The 17,656-nt window shown below is 41.6% G+C and overlaps 1 protein-coding gene across 5 annotated transcripts in view; it reads left to right on the forward strand.

Annotated features, from left to right (window-relative positions):
• The window catches only part of LOC126092568 (PSME3-interacting protein), a 138,500-nt gene that overhangs the window by 59,821 nt on the left and 61,023 nt on the right, over positions 1–17,656 (forward strand). For 4 of the 5 annotated variants that reach the window (XR_007521359.1, XR_007521360.1, XM_049908245.1 and 1 more), the window contains exons 4-5: positions 4,032–4,254; positions 11,852–11,979. Coding sequence is in view for 3 of the 5 variants with exons in the window: in XM_049908245.1 (XP_049764202.1) it covers positions 4,032–4,254; positions 11,852–11,979 (351 nt within the window). In the remaining 2 variants the exon portion in view is untranslated. The remainder of the gene's footprint in view (positions 1–4,031; positions 4,255–11,851; positions 11,980–17,656) is intronic. The other variant, XM_049908244.1, reaches the window with a different exon arrangement.

The raw sequence follows: 17,656 nt of genomic DNA on the forward strand, positions 1-17,656 counted from the left end.
CAACAGTCTTTTGTGTGTGTGTTCTGCCATCGCTTTGTGAGTAGATTTTTTTATCTATCCAATTAAATAATTTTATCAATAATTGATTGTTTTTGTTGTTATATTACCCGTAATTGATTTTATATTGATAACTCCATATGAACCTGAGCAGAAGCCCTGTTCTTCCTGTAACTCCCTTCACTAATTTCCATTATATCTAACTTCAACCTGTCCATTTCCCCTTTCAAATTCTCTCCCATGCTCTGACCCATAGAATGGTAAAGGTAAACAGTAAAGATTCACATTCTATCCCTAGGCAGGTCAATCAGGCCCAATCGACCACTGTCTCATCCTCTGTCAATGGTGTAATTGGAAGTGGTATGGAGGGGCATATGGGCACTATATTGATCTTTCATTCGTTGTCTGGTTTTCTTGACGTTCAAACCATTGCAGATCAGTCAAGAAGCTCCTCATCTGGTCCCATGAGCACCCTGTACCATTTCTTCCACAAAGGAAAAATTTCTGGAAATACTGGGAATTGAACCGGGGTCCCCCATGGGGCAGTCAGCCACACTAACTAGTCTGTTACATAGGCGGACTGACCATTAGAATGTAGATCAAATGGAAGTTATTTTGCCACCAGAATATTTTACCCAAGAGGATGCCATCATCATCTTCCTATACAGCAGAACTTCATGCCCTGGGGAAAAATACTGGCAAATACTTGCTTTTAGCCATTCGCAGTACCTGCACACAAAGACCAAGTTTTCTAATACTACAAAGCCAGATCTGTCACTCATCCAGAATGTTGCACAAGCAACTATTGTAATGGCTGCTGCCCTTCTTCAGGGAGCACATGTTTGCCTTGCCTCTCCATAGGCACCTCTCAATTGAGCCTGCAGCTACGGTACAGCTATATGTATTGTTGAGTCAGTTGAGCCACACCACCTATTTTTTGTTGTTGTTTAAAAGTATGTAATAATATTAACCTTTGTGTTATAAAGAATTAAACTTTCGTAGCACGTATCGCATTATGACATAATAAAGAACCAAAAATGAGATAATACAGTACTCGTACTCCAAGAAAATTTACAACCGAATCTGGACATACGAATGTGCACTTTAAGCCGAATTAGGCATTTCGGTATGGTTCATGAAATTCCTCTGATGTCTTGTTTCTTTTATGACATAATATAAGAGCTTTTAATGTTTTACACGTACGAACATACGGGTTTCCTGCGTCATTGTAGCTGCGCAAGCGCGGTGAAGCCTGTTATCTGGCGCTCTCTGGCAACTACTGAAACGAACCTCTTTCCAACAGGTCACGGGAAAATATTGTGAATTATTGATTGAAAAGCGTTACTTTCAAAGTAAATTTCCTTTTATGCAAGATGAACTAAGTGCAGGAATGTGCAATGAATTTCTTACTTCACAGAGCCTTTGACTCTTATTGAAAAATCAACTATTTGAGGACGACCATTTAGCAAAATATTTGAGCCCAAACGATCAGAGATTCATGCCGGTATTAAAAATTTTACTAGGACGTTTGTGTGATGTGTCTTAAAGTGTAACACGCGCAAGGAAGATCAACATGATACTTGAAAGTTTAGCTTCTCTTGCAGCTTATTAATCGTTGAGACCATTATTGTATGTGAAAGCTCTGCTTTTCTTGTTGCAACACCATGTGTACTAATTTACACCATTAACTTTTCCTATTTGCGTGGTTCATGGTGTGGGTTCCTGTAGTCATGTCCTAGTTCATGAACCACGGGCAACGTATGAGTGGCCAAGTAAGTGGTCCCGACAGTCGGGATACCAGTTACTTTGGAATAAGGCTGGGCATCTCGGACATATTCTGAGTCATGGTCACCTTTGTGCTCATACGGCAAAGACTACCAAATCCACCAGTTAGTCCCTCAACCGTTAGGGATAAAACCCAATGGGACTCGGGGCAAGTAAGGCTAGCAACCAGCATGAGTGGTGCGAGGCGGCAGGCACATGACCGGAAGCTCCGTCTCTGTCGGGTCGGCGTGCGAAGGTGCGGCAGGTGGCCGCCGGTCCAACTTGTAATCCGAAAACCAGTGCGGGGGGGGGGGGGGGGGGGGGTAATGATGTTTCGGCCAACTCGGGAGTAGCGGTATGGGAGAGGATGCCCCATGTGAGTGTGCCTTCCCCAAATGCATATTGAGCCGTCCGAAGAAATGAAAGCTTGAACGCATGACAGGTCGCACTCTTGTGGGAGGGACAAGCTGTGCACTATCTTGAAGTTGAGTACCTTGGTTAGGGTCGGGTCTGTGCTGTCGCTGAGCAGTATAAGCACACGATTATCTAACACCATAATCGACACGTCGTTGACACGGTCAGGTGATATGTTGCAGCGCAAAACGGAGGATGGGGCGTTCCCGTCTCTAATACCGGAATTGTCTTCAAAACCTGTGAATGGGGATGATGATGATGATGATGACATGCCTGAGGAACCCGCGAATTGCGGTGGTAAATCGTTGGACGGAGAAAACCCAACCGTAGGTTGAATGGCCTCGTTAGCGGGTTCGTCGAAAGAACATGTGCTCGCACGCACGCACGCAAGCGCATGCGCGCACGAAACACTTACTGTTCCACCACCATCCGCTCTGGCCGTGAATGCTAATCTACTCAGTAAGGTGGCTGCTTGGCGAGACTGTTGTCACTGTACTACTATCTGCTGTTCTGCAAGCACTCAGTTAGGTGAGAAACAAACACCTGTTTCTGTGGAGTGTTTCTTAGGCAAAGATGGGGAACCAGCACAGGATTCGTGTAGACAGGTGTGGAATATCATCTGAAAATCACACACAGGCAGCCGGATTACCAAACCTGTGGTTGCTTATCAGCTACATAAATTTTATCTACATCTGTCGTACATCCACACTTCACAATCCATTGCATTGTACATTAAACTGCATGAGCAGGCCAATTGTGCCAATGCTGATAAGTGCCACTAAGTTCTTTTCAGTTGCACCAACTGATATTGCCCTTTTTCTCTCTGTTTTTTCACTTTTTCTCTCTGTTTTCATTCAAGGTTCAGACTGAATTTCCCGTCCTTCCTAGAATTTCTCTTGGCTCAAGCAAGACTTTCATATTTGACAGTGTTTTGTGTATGTAACACCATGTTTTGGGTTCCAGATCAAATAAGTACCTTTGCAACTGGTGGGACGAGTTGTCACTTCACAGGTTGAAGGAAAGGAACATTACAAGCAGAATTTCGCGCAGTCAGGTGCTGTGGTATTTGGAGTAATGTATGGGTTTATGACTGCTGTTGAGTGAACTACAGAAAGATTAACTTCAAAAAATACAGCAAAGTGCTGTACTAAATTTGATAAATAGCCATGGAACAGAATAGATGTGTTTCTCTGTAGGAAGCAGAATCATAATTCGGTGTATTGAAATGGAGGTGAGCCTTTTAGGGAAGGGTATGGACAGAAAACTTGAGAGCTAAAGTTACAAATTCAATTCTTTATGAAATAATAAATTAAACTGTAGGAACTTAAGAAAAGAGCCACTTGGAAACATTTTATTTGTAATTATACTGAACACTATTAAAATAATTGAGATGGGGAGTAGAATATACATTATGCTTTATGAAAAAAAAGTGTAGAAATTATCATATTTTCAGCACTTCCTTTGGATCTGTGTTAAAAGGATAATTCTTTGTAACTCAATGTTCCATAACAACAATATGCCATATGCATCCATGGTCTTTATTTATTTATTTATTTTTACAAATGTTTCTTGCTACAGATCTTTTTTTATGAAATTTGTTGTAAGTAAACTAGCATTGATGAAAAGGAACTACACAGAAAGCAATAATAATTAGAGTGCAATAATCAATGCACAAAAGATGACAAAATAATAGCTTACATTTGACAAAGCATAACTGCTAGTTCTTGCTTTCGTATTTCAGCATACTTGAGCTTTAAGTAGTTCATGAGAGCTGTGTAACTAATTTTTTACATAAACAAACTTGGAATTGGTCTCACAATTGACTGAAAGTCATGTAGAACTTCTTTTCTCTGCAGAGAATATGATAAAAGGCCTTGACGATGATGAGATAGAATTCTTGGACCTTGTCGATCGAACAAAGCTCGAGGCAGAAAGACTGAAGTCACAGGAGGAAGCAAGAGAGATACGTGACTTCCGTGATGCAGTTGCTCGTCAGCAGGAACGCAGCATTGAGGACAGAATCAACTCCGAGATCCGTTCGCGACCACCTTCCACTGCATCTAGTCAGAGTTCTGCCAGGTGAAACACAATATATTGGTCATCTTTTTACGGTGTTATAAAATATTGGGTTGTAAATATTAGATTTATTGAAGCTATAATACTTTTCTAAAATATGTAAATTGAGCCATAGTGAGTTTATTGTTGTGCTGTAGACAACCACTCACTGTGTCTTGTATAAAAAATTGCATGTGCTTGCATGACCGCTCACCCCCCCCCCCCCCCCCCCCAAAAAAAACACACACACACGTGCGCGCGCTCTTTAGTTTTTCTTCAGTGTTGCAGAGTGGTTAAACCCTTTCACATTGGCAGTTTGACCACATGGTTCACCTGTACCGTGCTACTATGTTCTTCATTTAACAAGTAGTCCCCATAAGAACTTAAACACAAGCAATTCAAATACACTGTTAGCTATGCATCTGCCTATTCCTACAATTGATCACAGTAGTTCAACTGCTTTGACCCTATGTATTGTCTGAGCCTGCTGTATGGCCATGTTGTTTTATGTGGTTTCTTCTTTTGAGTGACAGAATGGGTTTCGATTTAGGAACTTCCGTTATCAAAGCAGAACGTCATCCTACAATGAGTGTGGCTCCAATTTCTACAGACTGCAGTTGTGTGTGTGTGTGTGTGTGTGTGTGTGTGTGTGAGGGAGAGAGAGAGACAGAGAGAGAGTTGTGTTTACGCGTGCGTTTGTGTCTTGTCTATTTTTGATGAAGGCCATACTGGCTGAAAGCTTGTTTGTGACAGTCTTTTTGTTGTGTCTATCTGTGACTCAGCATCTCCGCTATATGGTGAGTGGCAACTTCCCTTTTTGTCATATTGTTACATTACATCATGAATTTTCCATTGTTTGATCCTACAGTTTGGAATTGAGGTAATGATGGTTACATCAAGAAATTTGAAAAATTTAGTTCTTTGGAGGCCTGTGTAAAAATAACACCTCATCAAAAACCAACACTTACATTTCAAAATAGTTACCAAATTCTGTTGAGTTTTCCTTTAATTTTTTATAAATTCTAAAAAAAAAGAGTATTTATTTTTCATGAGTTTAGCATTGGATGAATCCAATACTTCCACTGACTTTTTTTGCATCTGTTTTCTTTTCAGTGACACAGCAAAAAGGAGCAGTTCCTCATCAGAATCCATCTCACAGCTATCTTGGGCATATATACAGATATTGCCACAGAGACACTTGTGCACATTTCAAACGTCCCCCAGTCACAGTGTGTAAAATGCCAGTGTGGAAGTAACCTTATTGTTCAGTGATAACATGCTAGCATCTGGAATAGGGGAGGCTGTGTAGTTTCACTAAAACAAGCATCAAACTTTCCATCAGTTACATCCATGAGTAGGAGGAAGTGGAGAGTAGTTCAGGCAACTGCTTTAGAGATTTCAAATGGGAATACACAGAAGACTGTTCTGGAAATCTTAAGTAGCAGCAGAAGGGAAACTAGATATTGTAACAGTTGTTTTGTTAAGTCTGCTGCACAAGCTCTGACCTCAAGTAGCAGCTTACACTCACTTGTCTAGGGAATATATAATTGTGTTGTATCTTCAAATCTACAAGTATACTTGTTTAATTTATCATCAGTGTATTAGTGTATCTCCTTTTGAGTTCTGTTTCTGTTTGGTAAGATACTTTAATATCTATCTCACAGGTTGTCTTAGCACAGTCAAGCAGGGATACAGAAATAACAGGTTTTTTTCTGTTTGAGTGGGTGTACAAAACACAAATCATGCATAAACATAAGCACATTCACAATTTTTCATACTCCATAACATAGCTGGTAAGGTGTGTATGCTGTGAATGATGGGAACACAGTGATGTTTGGAGAGTGGGGAAGATGAAAATGAGGGTAATGTGAACAATTCCAGAATATTATTTGTGGTAACAGCCGCTGGAAATTATAATGCGTTGCAACTGTATTTGAGAAGCTTTTGTGATAGCTGTCCTTCAGCAGTCTCTCTGTGCTATACTCCAACAATTTAGTGCGCCATGAAAGATACCTAGATTGTTAAAGCTCTCTGCACAGCACAGCAAATATTATTACTTGCGTGGTTGGTAGGTTCACAAGATTTGTTGCAATAGAACAAGAAAAGGATGTCATCATTCAACAAATGATCCTCAAATATCTTTAGGCAATTAATAACATCAGTAAACTGTTAACTTTAATCTTAGTTTCACATTCTTTTGCTGCTGCCACCACTCTTTTCAAAGTATGTTTTTCTCTCCTACAGTTTCATATGGTCATTGCTGATATCTGTCCTGTTAGTGACTTAGAAATATAATCTAGTCAGGAAACAAGCTTATTCATTTTCTGCATTTACTTGTAGGTGGGGGGCATGGTTAGATCTGCCATAGTTTCCACATTTTTGAAGCTTTCACTTCCTGTCCTCAGCAGTCTTGTTCAAATACAATGCAGCACCAAAGAAACTGGTATAGGCTTGCATATTCAAATGCAGAGATATGTAAACTGACAGAATACGGTGCTGTGGTCGGCAACGCCTATATAAGACAACAAGTGTCTGGTGCAGTTGGAGTTTGAACATGGTGTTGTAGTCGGTGCATGCACGATAGGACACAGCATCTCTGAGGTAATGATAAAGTGGGGATTTTCCCATATGACCATTTCACGAGTGTACCGTGAGTATCAACAATCCAGTAAAGCATCAAATCTCCAACATCGCTGTGGCCAGATGAAGATCCTACAAGAACAGGACCAAAGATGACTGAAGAGAATCGTTCAGTGTGGCAGAAGTGCAACCCTTCTACAAATTGCTGCAGATTTCAATGCTGGGCCATCAACAAGTGTCAGTGTGCGAACTATTCAATGAAACATCATCGATACGGGCTTTTGGGGCCGAGGGTCCGTTCGTATGTGCTTGATGACTGTATGACACAAAGCTTTACGCCTCGTCTGAGGCCATCAGCACCGACATTGGATTGTAGATGACTGGAAACATGTTGCCTATTTGAATGAGTCTTGTTTCAAATTGTATCGGGCGGGTGAACATTTATGGGTATGGAGACAACCTCTTGAATCCATGGTCCCTGCTTGTCAGCAGGGGACTGTTCCAGCTCTGCAGTGGTGTGGGGCATGTGCAGTTGGAGTGATATGGGACCCGTAATAGTCTAGATAAGACTCTGACAGGTGACATGTATGTAAGTATCCTGTGTGATCACCTGCATTCATTCATGTCCATTGTGCATTCCAGTGGACATGAACAATTCCAGCAGAACAATGTGACACCCCATATGTCCAGAATTGCTACAGAGTGGCTCCAGGAACACTCTTCTGAGTACCCTCTGCGGGTGTGGGGGTAAGAATAGGCCCGCGGTATTCCTGCCTGTCGTAAGAGGCGACTAAAAGGAGTCTCCAACGTTCTGGCCCTTATGTGATGGTCCCCTCTCGGGTTTGACCTCCAAATTTACAAATTATTCCGAAGAATGAGCTGATTGGGGAAAGGCGTCTTACTTGGTGCATTGTGTCCATCGTGCGTTGAGACCTTTTGCCAGCTTATTCGTCGTTGCATTACATCCCTTGGGCACGGATACCTTCCTGAGTGCACTTTTCGCCATGCAAAGTGCAGTGTCGCTTTTTGCTTTGATGACGACCTTGGACTACTTGTCACCTAATATCCAGCACGGTCGCCAGTCTGTTGTGGTGGGGCCGACATGCACCTTGTTGGTTGTAGCCCCCTGACAACACAGGGATCGCTCTACTGATGCCTGCACCATTAACTCCCCACGTATGCCAAGGAGTAAATGTCCATCTCCCTGGGGCATTGGGGCTCCTGGCAATAGCCATGCTGCCAGGTGGCCCTTGTTGTGGCTGGGTGGCGCCCGTGGGGATGGCCCTTGGTCGGAGTAGGTGGCATCGGGGTGGATGCTTTCCGCAGATGATGCTGTAGTATACAGAGAAGTTGCAGCATTAGAAAAATTGCAGCGAAATGCAGGAGGATCTGCAGCGGATAGGCACTTGGTGCAGGGAGTGGCAACTGACCCTTAACATAGACAAATGTAATGTATTGCGAATACATAGAAAGGAGGATCCTTTATTGTATGATTATATGATAGCAGAACAAACACTGGTAGTAGTTACTTCCGTAAAATATCTGGGAGTATGCATACGGAACGATTTGAAGTGGAATGATCATATAAAATTAATTGTTGGTAAGGCGGGTGCCAGGTTGAGATTCATTTGGAGAGTCCTTAGAAAATGTAGTCCATCAACAAAGGAGGTGGCTTACAAAACACTCGTTCGACCTATAATTGAGTATTGCTCATAAGTGTGGGATCCGTACCAGGCCGGGTTGACAGAGAGATAGAAGAGCGGCGCGTTTCATCACAGGGTTATTTGGCAAGCGTGATAGTGTTACGGAGATGTTTAGCAAACTCATGTGGCAGACTCTGCAAGAGAGGCGGTCTGCATCGCAGTGTAGCTTACTGTCCAGGTTTCCAGAGGGTGCGTTTCTGGATGAGGTATTGAATATATTGCTTCCCCCTACGTATACCTCCCGAGGAGATCACGAATGTAAAATTAGAGAGATTCGAGCACGCACGGAGGCTTTCCGGCAATCATTCTTTCCATGAACCATACGCGACTGGAACAGGAAAGCGAGGTAATGTCAGTGGCATGTAAAGTGCCCTCCGCCACAAACCGTTGGGTTGCTTGAGGAGTATAAATGTAGATGTGGATGTAGACATGCAGTGAAGCGTGGCACATCTTCTCTTGCTGGTGGCCAACCACCAGCAGTCTCTAAGCGTTCGAGGGCTCACTTTAATGCTAACATGTATCACCACCCCAAATTGTTGCCCTCCCTGGCCACACCATGGGAGGAACGAAAGGCTATGAATGACAGCAAAATGTATTTGCCCCGGTATCTAGTCTGTACGAGAGCTGATGGGAATCCTTTGTGTCCATGAAGACTCAGTTCTTTGTAGATCATTTAGAGGGCTTGTCAAAAATGCGGTCTGGGTCAGTCTTGATAAAAACAGCCTCCTCTGCCCAGCCACAGGCCTTAATCGCTTGTAAGAAGCTGGGGGATGTATCTGTTACTATCATGCCCCATAAAAGCTTAAATATGGTCCAGGGCATTGTCTTCCACAGGGATCTTCTTTTACAGTCCAATGACGAGTTGCACGCCAACTTAGAGTGACGAGGTGTCCATTTCGTCTGGCGCGTCCACCAGGGTCCGAGGGATAATCAGGTTGCCACCGGTGCCTTCATCTTGGCCTTCGAGGGTGACACATTATTTGAGAAGGTCAAGGTGATGGTCTACTGCTGTGATGTCAAGCCATATATCCCTCCCCCGATGCGGTGCTTCAAGTGTTGGAAGTTCGGCCATATGTCTTCCCGCTGTGCTTCCAGTCTCATATGTCGTGATTGTGGTCATCCATCCCATCTCGATACTCCATGTGCCCCGCCTCCCATCTGTGTCAACTGTGGAGAGCACCATCCCCCTTGTTCGCCGGACTGTAAGATTCTACAGAAGGAAAGGAAATTAATAGAATACAAGACCTTGGACCGACTGACCTACACTGAGGCTATACAGAAATTTGAACAGCTTCATCCCGTGCGCATGACATCATGTTATGCCGCCACTGTCACTCCTGTTATGGCTCCATCAGCTGGATCACATACAGTGAGCTCTCAGTGCCGAAGGACCACACCTGCCCCCTTGATGGTGGGGGCACTTCCCTCCTTGTTGCTCCCACACCACCTACCTCGGGAGCAGTACCCCCCACCCCAACCGCTTCCAAGCCGGAGAAGCCACCCCCTGCATCTGGCGATGACAGCTAGAATCCAAGGCAATGTCAGAAACCGAGCACGCATTTCGACAGAGGACACTCCTGTGACGGTTGCCAATGCGCATGCGTTTCCACGCCTTATTTTCCTATAAAGCCGACGCCGGAACTTGCAGTCTCTAGTGATGGACACTCACCGGAAGATGGCTGGACAATTGCTAGCCGAAATGTCATGGCAAGAAGTCAACATGATCCGGCTGCAAACCCGAAACCTCATCGAACAGGTGTTATTGTGCTCCTAAATTACAGTGTACGGTTCTGTATTGTGAATATACTTGAGTTACTCCTTCGTTGCCACTCCAAGTAACATAACCACTTGAGCTGATGCAACAGTTGGGAGCTGAAGCAGAGCTAATGGTTTCATTTTCCTTCTGCTTATCCAAATTCTGTTTTTTATGAACCTCTTACTATAGCTTTTACTAGCTTCGTAGAATAGTGACTATATGGATGTGTGAATGAAGTTAAGAAAAATGCAACTTGAGTATATGTTGTGTAGGTATATTTCAAAAGTTCAACTCTTAGTAGCAGGTGCACATATTGTGTTATACTAAATGACATCTCTCAGAAGTTTCCTGCAACAACAGTGGAAATGTAGTGTTGCAAAAAAATTCGTCCCAGTACAATGAATTCACCTTCTTTCAGACTTATCTATTAAATAAGCAAATAGTAATTCAGTTTTATGGAAATCAGTTCTGTTAAAAAATCAACGAAACTCATTCAAACAGATTCACGACAGGCTTGGCGAACAAGACTGGTTATATGAATCCAGTTGACGTGCTTAAAGAAACAAAAATGAAACACTTCAGATACAGAACCAATATAAATATGAGGGTGTAACACTTTGTAGGGATATGAAATGTAGCCTCAGTTGTGAGTAAAGCAGGTGGTAGATCTAAGTTTATTGGTAGACTGCTGGGGAAGTGCAGTCAGTCTGTAAAGGAGAATGCTTGCAAATCACTCATGTGACCTGTTCTAGAATGTTGCTCAAGTGTGTACCAAATAGGACTAACAGGGGATATTGAACGTATACACAGAAGGGCAGAACGAATGGTCACAGGTTTGTTTGATCCATGGGAGTGTGTCACAAAAATACTGAAGGAACTGAACTGGAAGACTCTTGAAGGTAGACCTAAACCATACCTAGAAAGAGCCAGCTTTAAATGATGATTCTAGGAATATACCACAATCCCCTACGTATCGCTCACATAGGGATTGTGAGGATAAGATTAGAGTAATTATTGCATGCACAGAGACATTCAATCAATCATTCTTCCAATTCTCCATACATGAATGGAAGGGGAAGAAACCCAAATACCTGGTACAATGGGGCGTACCCTTTGCCAAGCACCTGGTTTGCAGAGTATGCATGTATATATAGCACTTATACATGTGAAAAATCATACTATCAAAATATTCAGCTTACACTCAGTTCAGTATTGTGTCCCAAAAAATTTTACTGCATTACTTCCAAATAAAGTGACTGGGCTAGTGTGTCATTGCTTGCAGTTTGCTGTATGTGTGTGTTGTTTTGAGCTTAATAATTCGGTATCCTTGCTGTTAACTTATTATTTTGCACAGCAAAATTGAAATATAGGTAACTAGGTCATCACCACTGTATTATACTCAATTATTTTACAATTACAAAAAAAAAAAAAATAGTTTCTGTTAATAAACTTGATGCTTCCATTTGTAGGTTGTGCTTTACTGTTTGTGAAGTTTTACCATGGTGAATATCAGCCATTTTCATAAATCAGTCAAACACAGCTATTATTCTGTTTCATATTAGGCCCATTTTTCATGTTACAGCAGCCGCAGTTCTCAGGCACGTTTGCTAACTGGAGCAGTCAGGAAGCGCCGAGCACCATCCCCTTCATCATCCACCACTACAGCTGTTGTGGATGGAGGCAACTCTCAGCCAAAAAAGAGACCTTTAGGTGAGCACTGCTTTTTTATGCAAGCCAGAAACTTTTTGAGATTACTTAGCCTTTTTTGTGGCTTAGGATATTGTAATTATAATGTTGTATCGGGATTAATTTTAGTGTGTGGTTTATGTGTAAATTCCTAAGTGGAAATATTGGTTGCAGTCATTGGATTCCTAGTAACTCCCTAGCACATTAAAACTGTGTGTCAGACTGGGGCTCTAACCCAGAACCTTGCCTTGTGCAGGCAGTTCTATTACTGACTAAGCTATCCACGCACAACTTAATACTGGCCCTCATAGCTTTATTTTTGCCAATACCTCTCCCCTACTTTCCTAATGTCACAGGAGTTATTCCGTGAAGTTTAGAAAGTAGGAGAAAGGTACTGGCAAAATTACAGCTGTGATGGGCCAACAGTAAGTCATGTGGATAGCTCAGTTGATAATAGAATTGCTCATGAAAGGTGAGACTTCAAGTGTGAGCCCTGGTTCAAAGCAGTTTTAATTTTCCACAAATTTTCAAAACAGCACACTCTGCTGCAGAATGAAAGATCCTGATTGTAAGAGTTCTGTTCAGAAAATCCCGGAACTTTGTCCACACCATTTTTCTACGCTAATCTTTTACTTATTGTGCATGGTCTCCTTCAACAACCTGTCCTCCACAACTGATACACTGCTCCCAATGCCATGTCTACTTACGGAAGCAATCTTGATACATCTCTTGCTGGATCGCGTGAAGCACTGTCTGCAAATTTTGTTTTATCTTTCTATTGTTGCAAATCTTCATCCTTTCAATGGGATTTTCAACTTTGGAAATAAAAAATGGTCTACAGGGGCCAGGTCTGGAGAGCACAGAGGATGAGGCAGCACAGTGATTTGGTTTTTTGTGCAATAGTCAAACATCAACAGGGATGAATGTGCAGGTGGGTTGTCATGATGCAAGAGCCATGAATTGGCTTGCCACACTTCAGACCATATCCCTCTCACATTTTCTGAAAGGTGTTACAGCACGTCCCAATAGTTCCATCAATTATCAGTTTATCCCTGTGACATGAATTTATGATGAACCAATCCTTCAGAGTCAAAGAAAACTATCAGCATGGCTTTGACAATAGACCTGAGTTGACAAGCTTCATTTGATATTGGAGAGCCTTTCCTGACCCATTGTGAAGATGGAACCTTGGTCTCAACATCGTAACTGTAGACTCACCAGTTATGATTCTCATAAGCAACATTTCGTTCTCATTTGCGTGATCGAAAGTCTCTTCACAGATTGCGAGGCGAAGATCTTTCTGGTCTTGACTTATGAGCTGTGAGATGAACTTGGTAGCTACATGATGCATTCAAAGACGCTGTGTCAGGATTTCATGACATGATCCATCTGAAATGTTATATTTGTCTGCAGGCTGTCAGACAGTCATTCTTCGATTGGCATGCACAATTTTGTTCACATTCCTGAATGAGCGTCATCGGTAGATGTCAAAGGGTGTCCTAAATGAGGTTCATCTTTAACTTCTGTCTGGCCATTTTTAAACCATGTGAACTATTTCGTAACACCAAGTACAGCTTAAGCACTCATCACCATGCTTCCTGCATCACTTGGTGTGTGTTTGTGATGGTTTCTTGAGTTTAATGCAAAATTTATTTATTTAGGTTACTTTATTCAAAAAGTATTGTTACTGTTTTCAAATTGATACAGTTAAAAAAAGAAGGCTCTCGTGCAACCAATGTAACTTTACAAAAGCATGAACCAGTAATACGGTATTTTTTGAATAAAGTAACTTAAAAGCAATTTGTGGCTAGTTATTACTGCACACCAACAACAATTTGTTTCACATAACAGCCACAGTCTCCAATCACATCTTGATTTGACAAAATTGTATCTTAAGTCGTTTAACATGAAAGAATGTTAAGTTTCATGATTCCTATTTTACTCTTAAGAAGTGCTTTCCTCCCCCACTTCTATGTATCTCTTGCATTAATTGTAGAGTTTTCTTCATTTTAATACTGTCATATTATCTGTGAAGCTGGTACTACTGTTAGCGAAATTTATTGTCATTACTTAACCAATATCATTTATGTACTCCCTTGAGCTCCTCTTCATGTTCCAATGAGATTTTGTGATTAATTGTTTACTAGACCATTAGTTACTATTGTTTATTATAAGGTGTACAACTTTGCTCCCGCCTTTTTACCCCATCATTTGAGGTGTTAGTGAAACAAATTGGTTACACATGTATCATTCAAAGTATTTTCCATCGCTGGCCACTACTTTCTCCCATCTTTCGGGTAGTGAACGAATCCCGCGTCGAAAAAATTGTTCATCTTTTGAAGCGATCCACGAATTGATCCAATTTTTGGCTTCTTCATTAGATCAGAAGTGTTGGTCAGCCAGGCCATGCACCATTGATCTAAACAGGTGATAGTCAGAGGGAGCAATGTCTGGAGAATATGGCAGGTGGGGTAGGACTTCCCATTTTAATGGTTCCAACTTCATTTTGACCTCTTTTGCAATGTGGAGTCGAGCGTTGTCGTGCTGCTGCAAAATCACTTTATTGTGCTTCTCGCTGTATTGTGGTCATTTGTCTTTTAACGCTATGCTCAAACGCATTAATTGAATTCGATAACGAGCACCTGTGATTGTTTCGCTTGCTTTTAACAACTCGTAGTACATGACGCCGAGCTGGTCCCACCAAATGCAGAGCACGATCTTGGAGCCGTGAATATTCGGTTTGGCCGTTGACGTGGAAGCATGACGAGGATATCCCCATGATTTTTTGCATTTAGGGTTATCGTAATGAACCCGTTTTTCATCCCCAATCACAATGCGATGCAGAAATCCCTTCCGTTTTTGCCTCTGAAGCAGCTATTCACAAACACACAAACACCATTCAATGTCTCTTGGTTTCAGCTCACACGGGACGCAAGTTTCTTTTTTCTGAATCATGCCCATAGCTTTAAAATGTTTTGAAATGGCTTGCTGTGTCACTCCCACTAATCATGCCAATTCTTCTTGAGTTTGGCGCAAGTCTTCACTCAGCAATGTCTCCAATTCTGCATCTTCGAAAACATTCTCTCTTCTACCACTATGCCAGTCTATGACATTAAAAATCGCCATTCGTGAAGCGTTGAAACCACTCACGACACGTTCTTTCACTAATAGCGCCCTCACCATGTGCACTTGAGAGCATTCGATGAGACTCAGCTGCTGTTTTCTTCATATTGAAACAAAACAGTAACACCTCCTGCAAATGATGAGAATTAGGCTTGTAAACTGACATTTTCAATCAAGAACAACTTTATGATGCTGACACAAATTGACTAATGCTTAAATGAGTTTCTGTTGACCAGAGGTCCAAGCTAACTGCCTGATGTCTGCGATCTGTTTCTTTTGACTGCTACGTACCATTGTCGCTACCTATCGGCAAACAGCGGAAGCAGAGTTGTACACCTTGTAATGTTAGATTATTGGGAAGATTTTGAACATTTTTGTTGGGTGAAATAAAAGTGCACTGGCTGTATATGCAGGTGATACAACAGGTCTCCATTTTCATCTGTGGATCATCTGGAACGATAGTTGCTTACTGTCATCACCGATACCACTCATGGGTAATTTATTCATTTTCATTCCATTTCATCAAAAGGATCATGTCCAAACTTCTTCTGTGTACCATTTTCAGAGAAAGATATTTTAGTAGTTTTACAATATTTTCAGGTCTAGATCTTTATAGCTCCTTTTCTGTGTTCTGTACTGTAAGTCTATCAGAAGTTCAATATCTTTGCAGAATGGAACAGTGCTTGCAGTTCAAAAGCTACTCCACAAGTAGAAGAGCATGTATTTGTCTCCTCCCACCTTCACAGTAGGTGTGCCGCTCCGGAATCTGTGTGATCTACACTTCCTTTTTTCTTTTTTTTTTACCTTCTCCAACCTACCCTCCCTTCATTTCCAAGGAAGAACATAGCAGCTCCCAAAGCTGGGCTACTTTCTTTTACTTTTATATTGTGTATTGGCGGTACCAAGAATTTTTTTTCTGAAGGTAAGTGCTGAACAACAATTCTATCTCATACTTTTTTATACTATACCGAGCGAGGTGGATACTATACCGAGCGAGGTGGCGCAGTGGTTAGCACACTGGACTCGCATTCGGGAGGACGACGGTTCAATCCCGTCTCCAGCCATCCTGATTTAGGTTTTCCGTGATTTCCCTAAATCGTTTCAGGCAAATGCCGGGATGGTTCCTTTGAAAGGGCACAGCCGATTTCCTTCCCAATCCTTCCCTAACCCGAGCTTGGGCTCCGTCTCTAATGACCTTGTTGTCGACGGGACGTTAAACAATAACCACCACCACCACTTTTTTATACTATATCAGTCCCTGGTGCTGTTGTACCAAAGGACTTGCTTTTTTAGCTTAATTCACAGTATTCGGCTTCTGAGACTGAAATATTTGTTAGATTGTGCTGAATGAAATATGTGAACTTGTTTAGCAACCATTAGTCTGATACACCGTCTACCTGACTACAGGTTGTAGGTGGTTTTCCACACTTGTTTAACCAAAGAAAGATTGGTTCCTGGTTTCCACCTCAGAAATGTGATAAATAGAAGTTCAAATACAGATACGCAGAATCAAAATTTATATGAATCACAATACTGTATTTACTCGAATCTAAGCAAAAAAAAAAAAAAAACACCCCGAATCTAAGCCGCACCTCAAATTTGAGACTCGAAATTCAAGGGGAGAGCAAAGTTTGGTTCGAGTCGTAAGCTTAACAGTTAAGCTGTACCAAGTAGCAATTGCTATGTGTCAGGCGCTCCGTCCATATTTATACGTACTTTGGTTTGAATCGATTGCTTATTTTGCTTTGATCTGATAAGTGCTGTTCTCTTTGTTATAGGTGTTTACGTCACTTTGAGCTGAAAATGCATTATCGTATTGTGTCATGCATTGTTTGTCGCATTCTTGTAATGAGTGTTTACGAGCTGTCGCCGCTTGCGTCATGACTTGCTTTTGTGCGCGCTACCTCGGCTTACAATAAAATAAAGGGAGGAATTGTCTCGTAAGTGAAACAATGGCAAGAGACTGCTATTTTTTGTTACTTACAGTGCTGCTTTCTTTGATAATGATCAACAAGAACCAAATAATAGACTACTTATGATAGAAGACGTTCTGAACGAGTGTTTAGCGAACATTTTTCTCTATTTGAAAATCTTTGCAGACACCTCTTTAGTACATTACATTCTGCACAGAAATTAGTCATCTTAGATTTAAAAATCTGATCAGTTGCCATTCTCCATTTTTGACTGTATCACTATTCAGCATAAGAATAATACGAATATAAACATGACATGATATGTATATTCTTCTGCGTTTGCTGTTGTCTCACTCTAGTTTCGTTGATTATTAGGCATGCAGGATTTAAATGAGATAGCAGCAAACACAAAAGAATACATGGCATAATGTTTACATTTTTCTACCTTTTCTTTTAATTTGTTTATTGACACAGAGGTTTTGGCGCCAGTATTTATCTTTGTGCCTACAAAGCATGCCTGTGTAGCGTTACATATATTCAACGGCAGAAGTTAGTTTTGGCGGCACCTACCAACATTTTTCAGAACTTCAGTTTACTTTTCACTTGATTCTAAGCCGCAGGCGGTTTTTTGAATGACAAAAACCGGAAAAAAAGTGCGGCTTAGA

The sequence above is a fragment of the Schistocerca cancellata genome, chromosome 7 (genome assembly GCF_023864275.1).
Source record: "Schistocerca cancellata isolate TAMUIC-IGC-003103 chromosome 7, iqSchCanc2.1, whole genome shotgun sequence".
Lineage (NCBI taxonomy): Eukaryota > Metazoa > Arthropoda > Insecta > Orthoptera > Acrididae > Schistocerca > Schistocerca cancellata.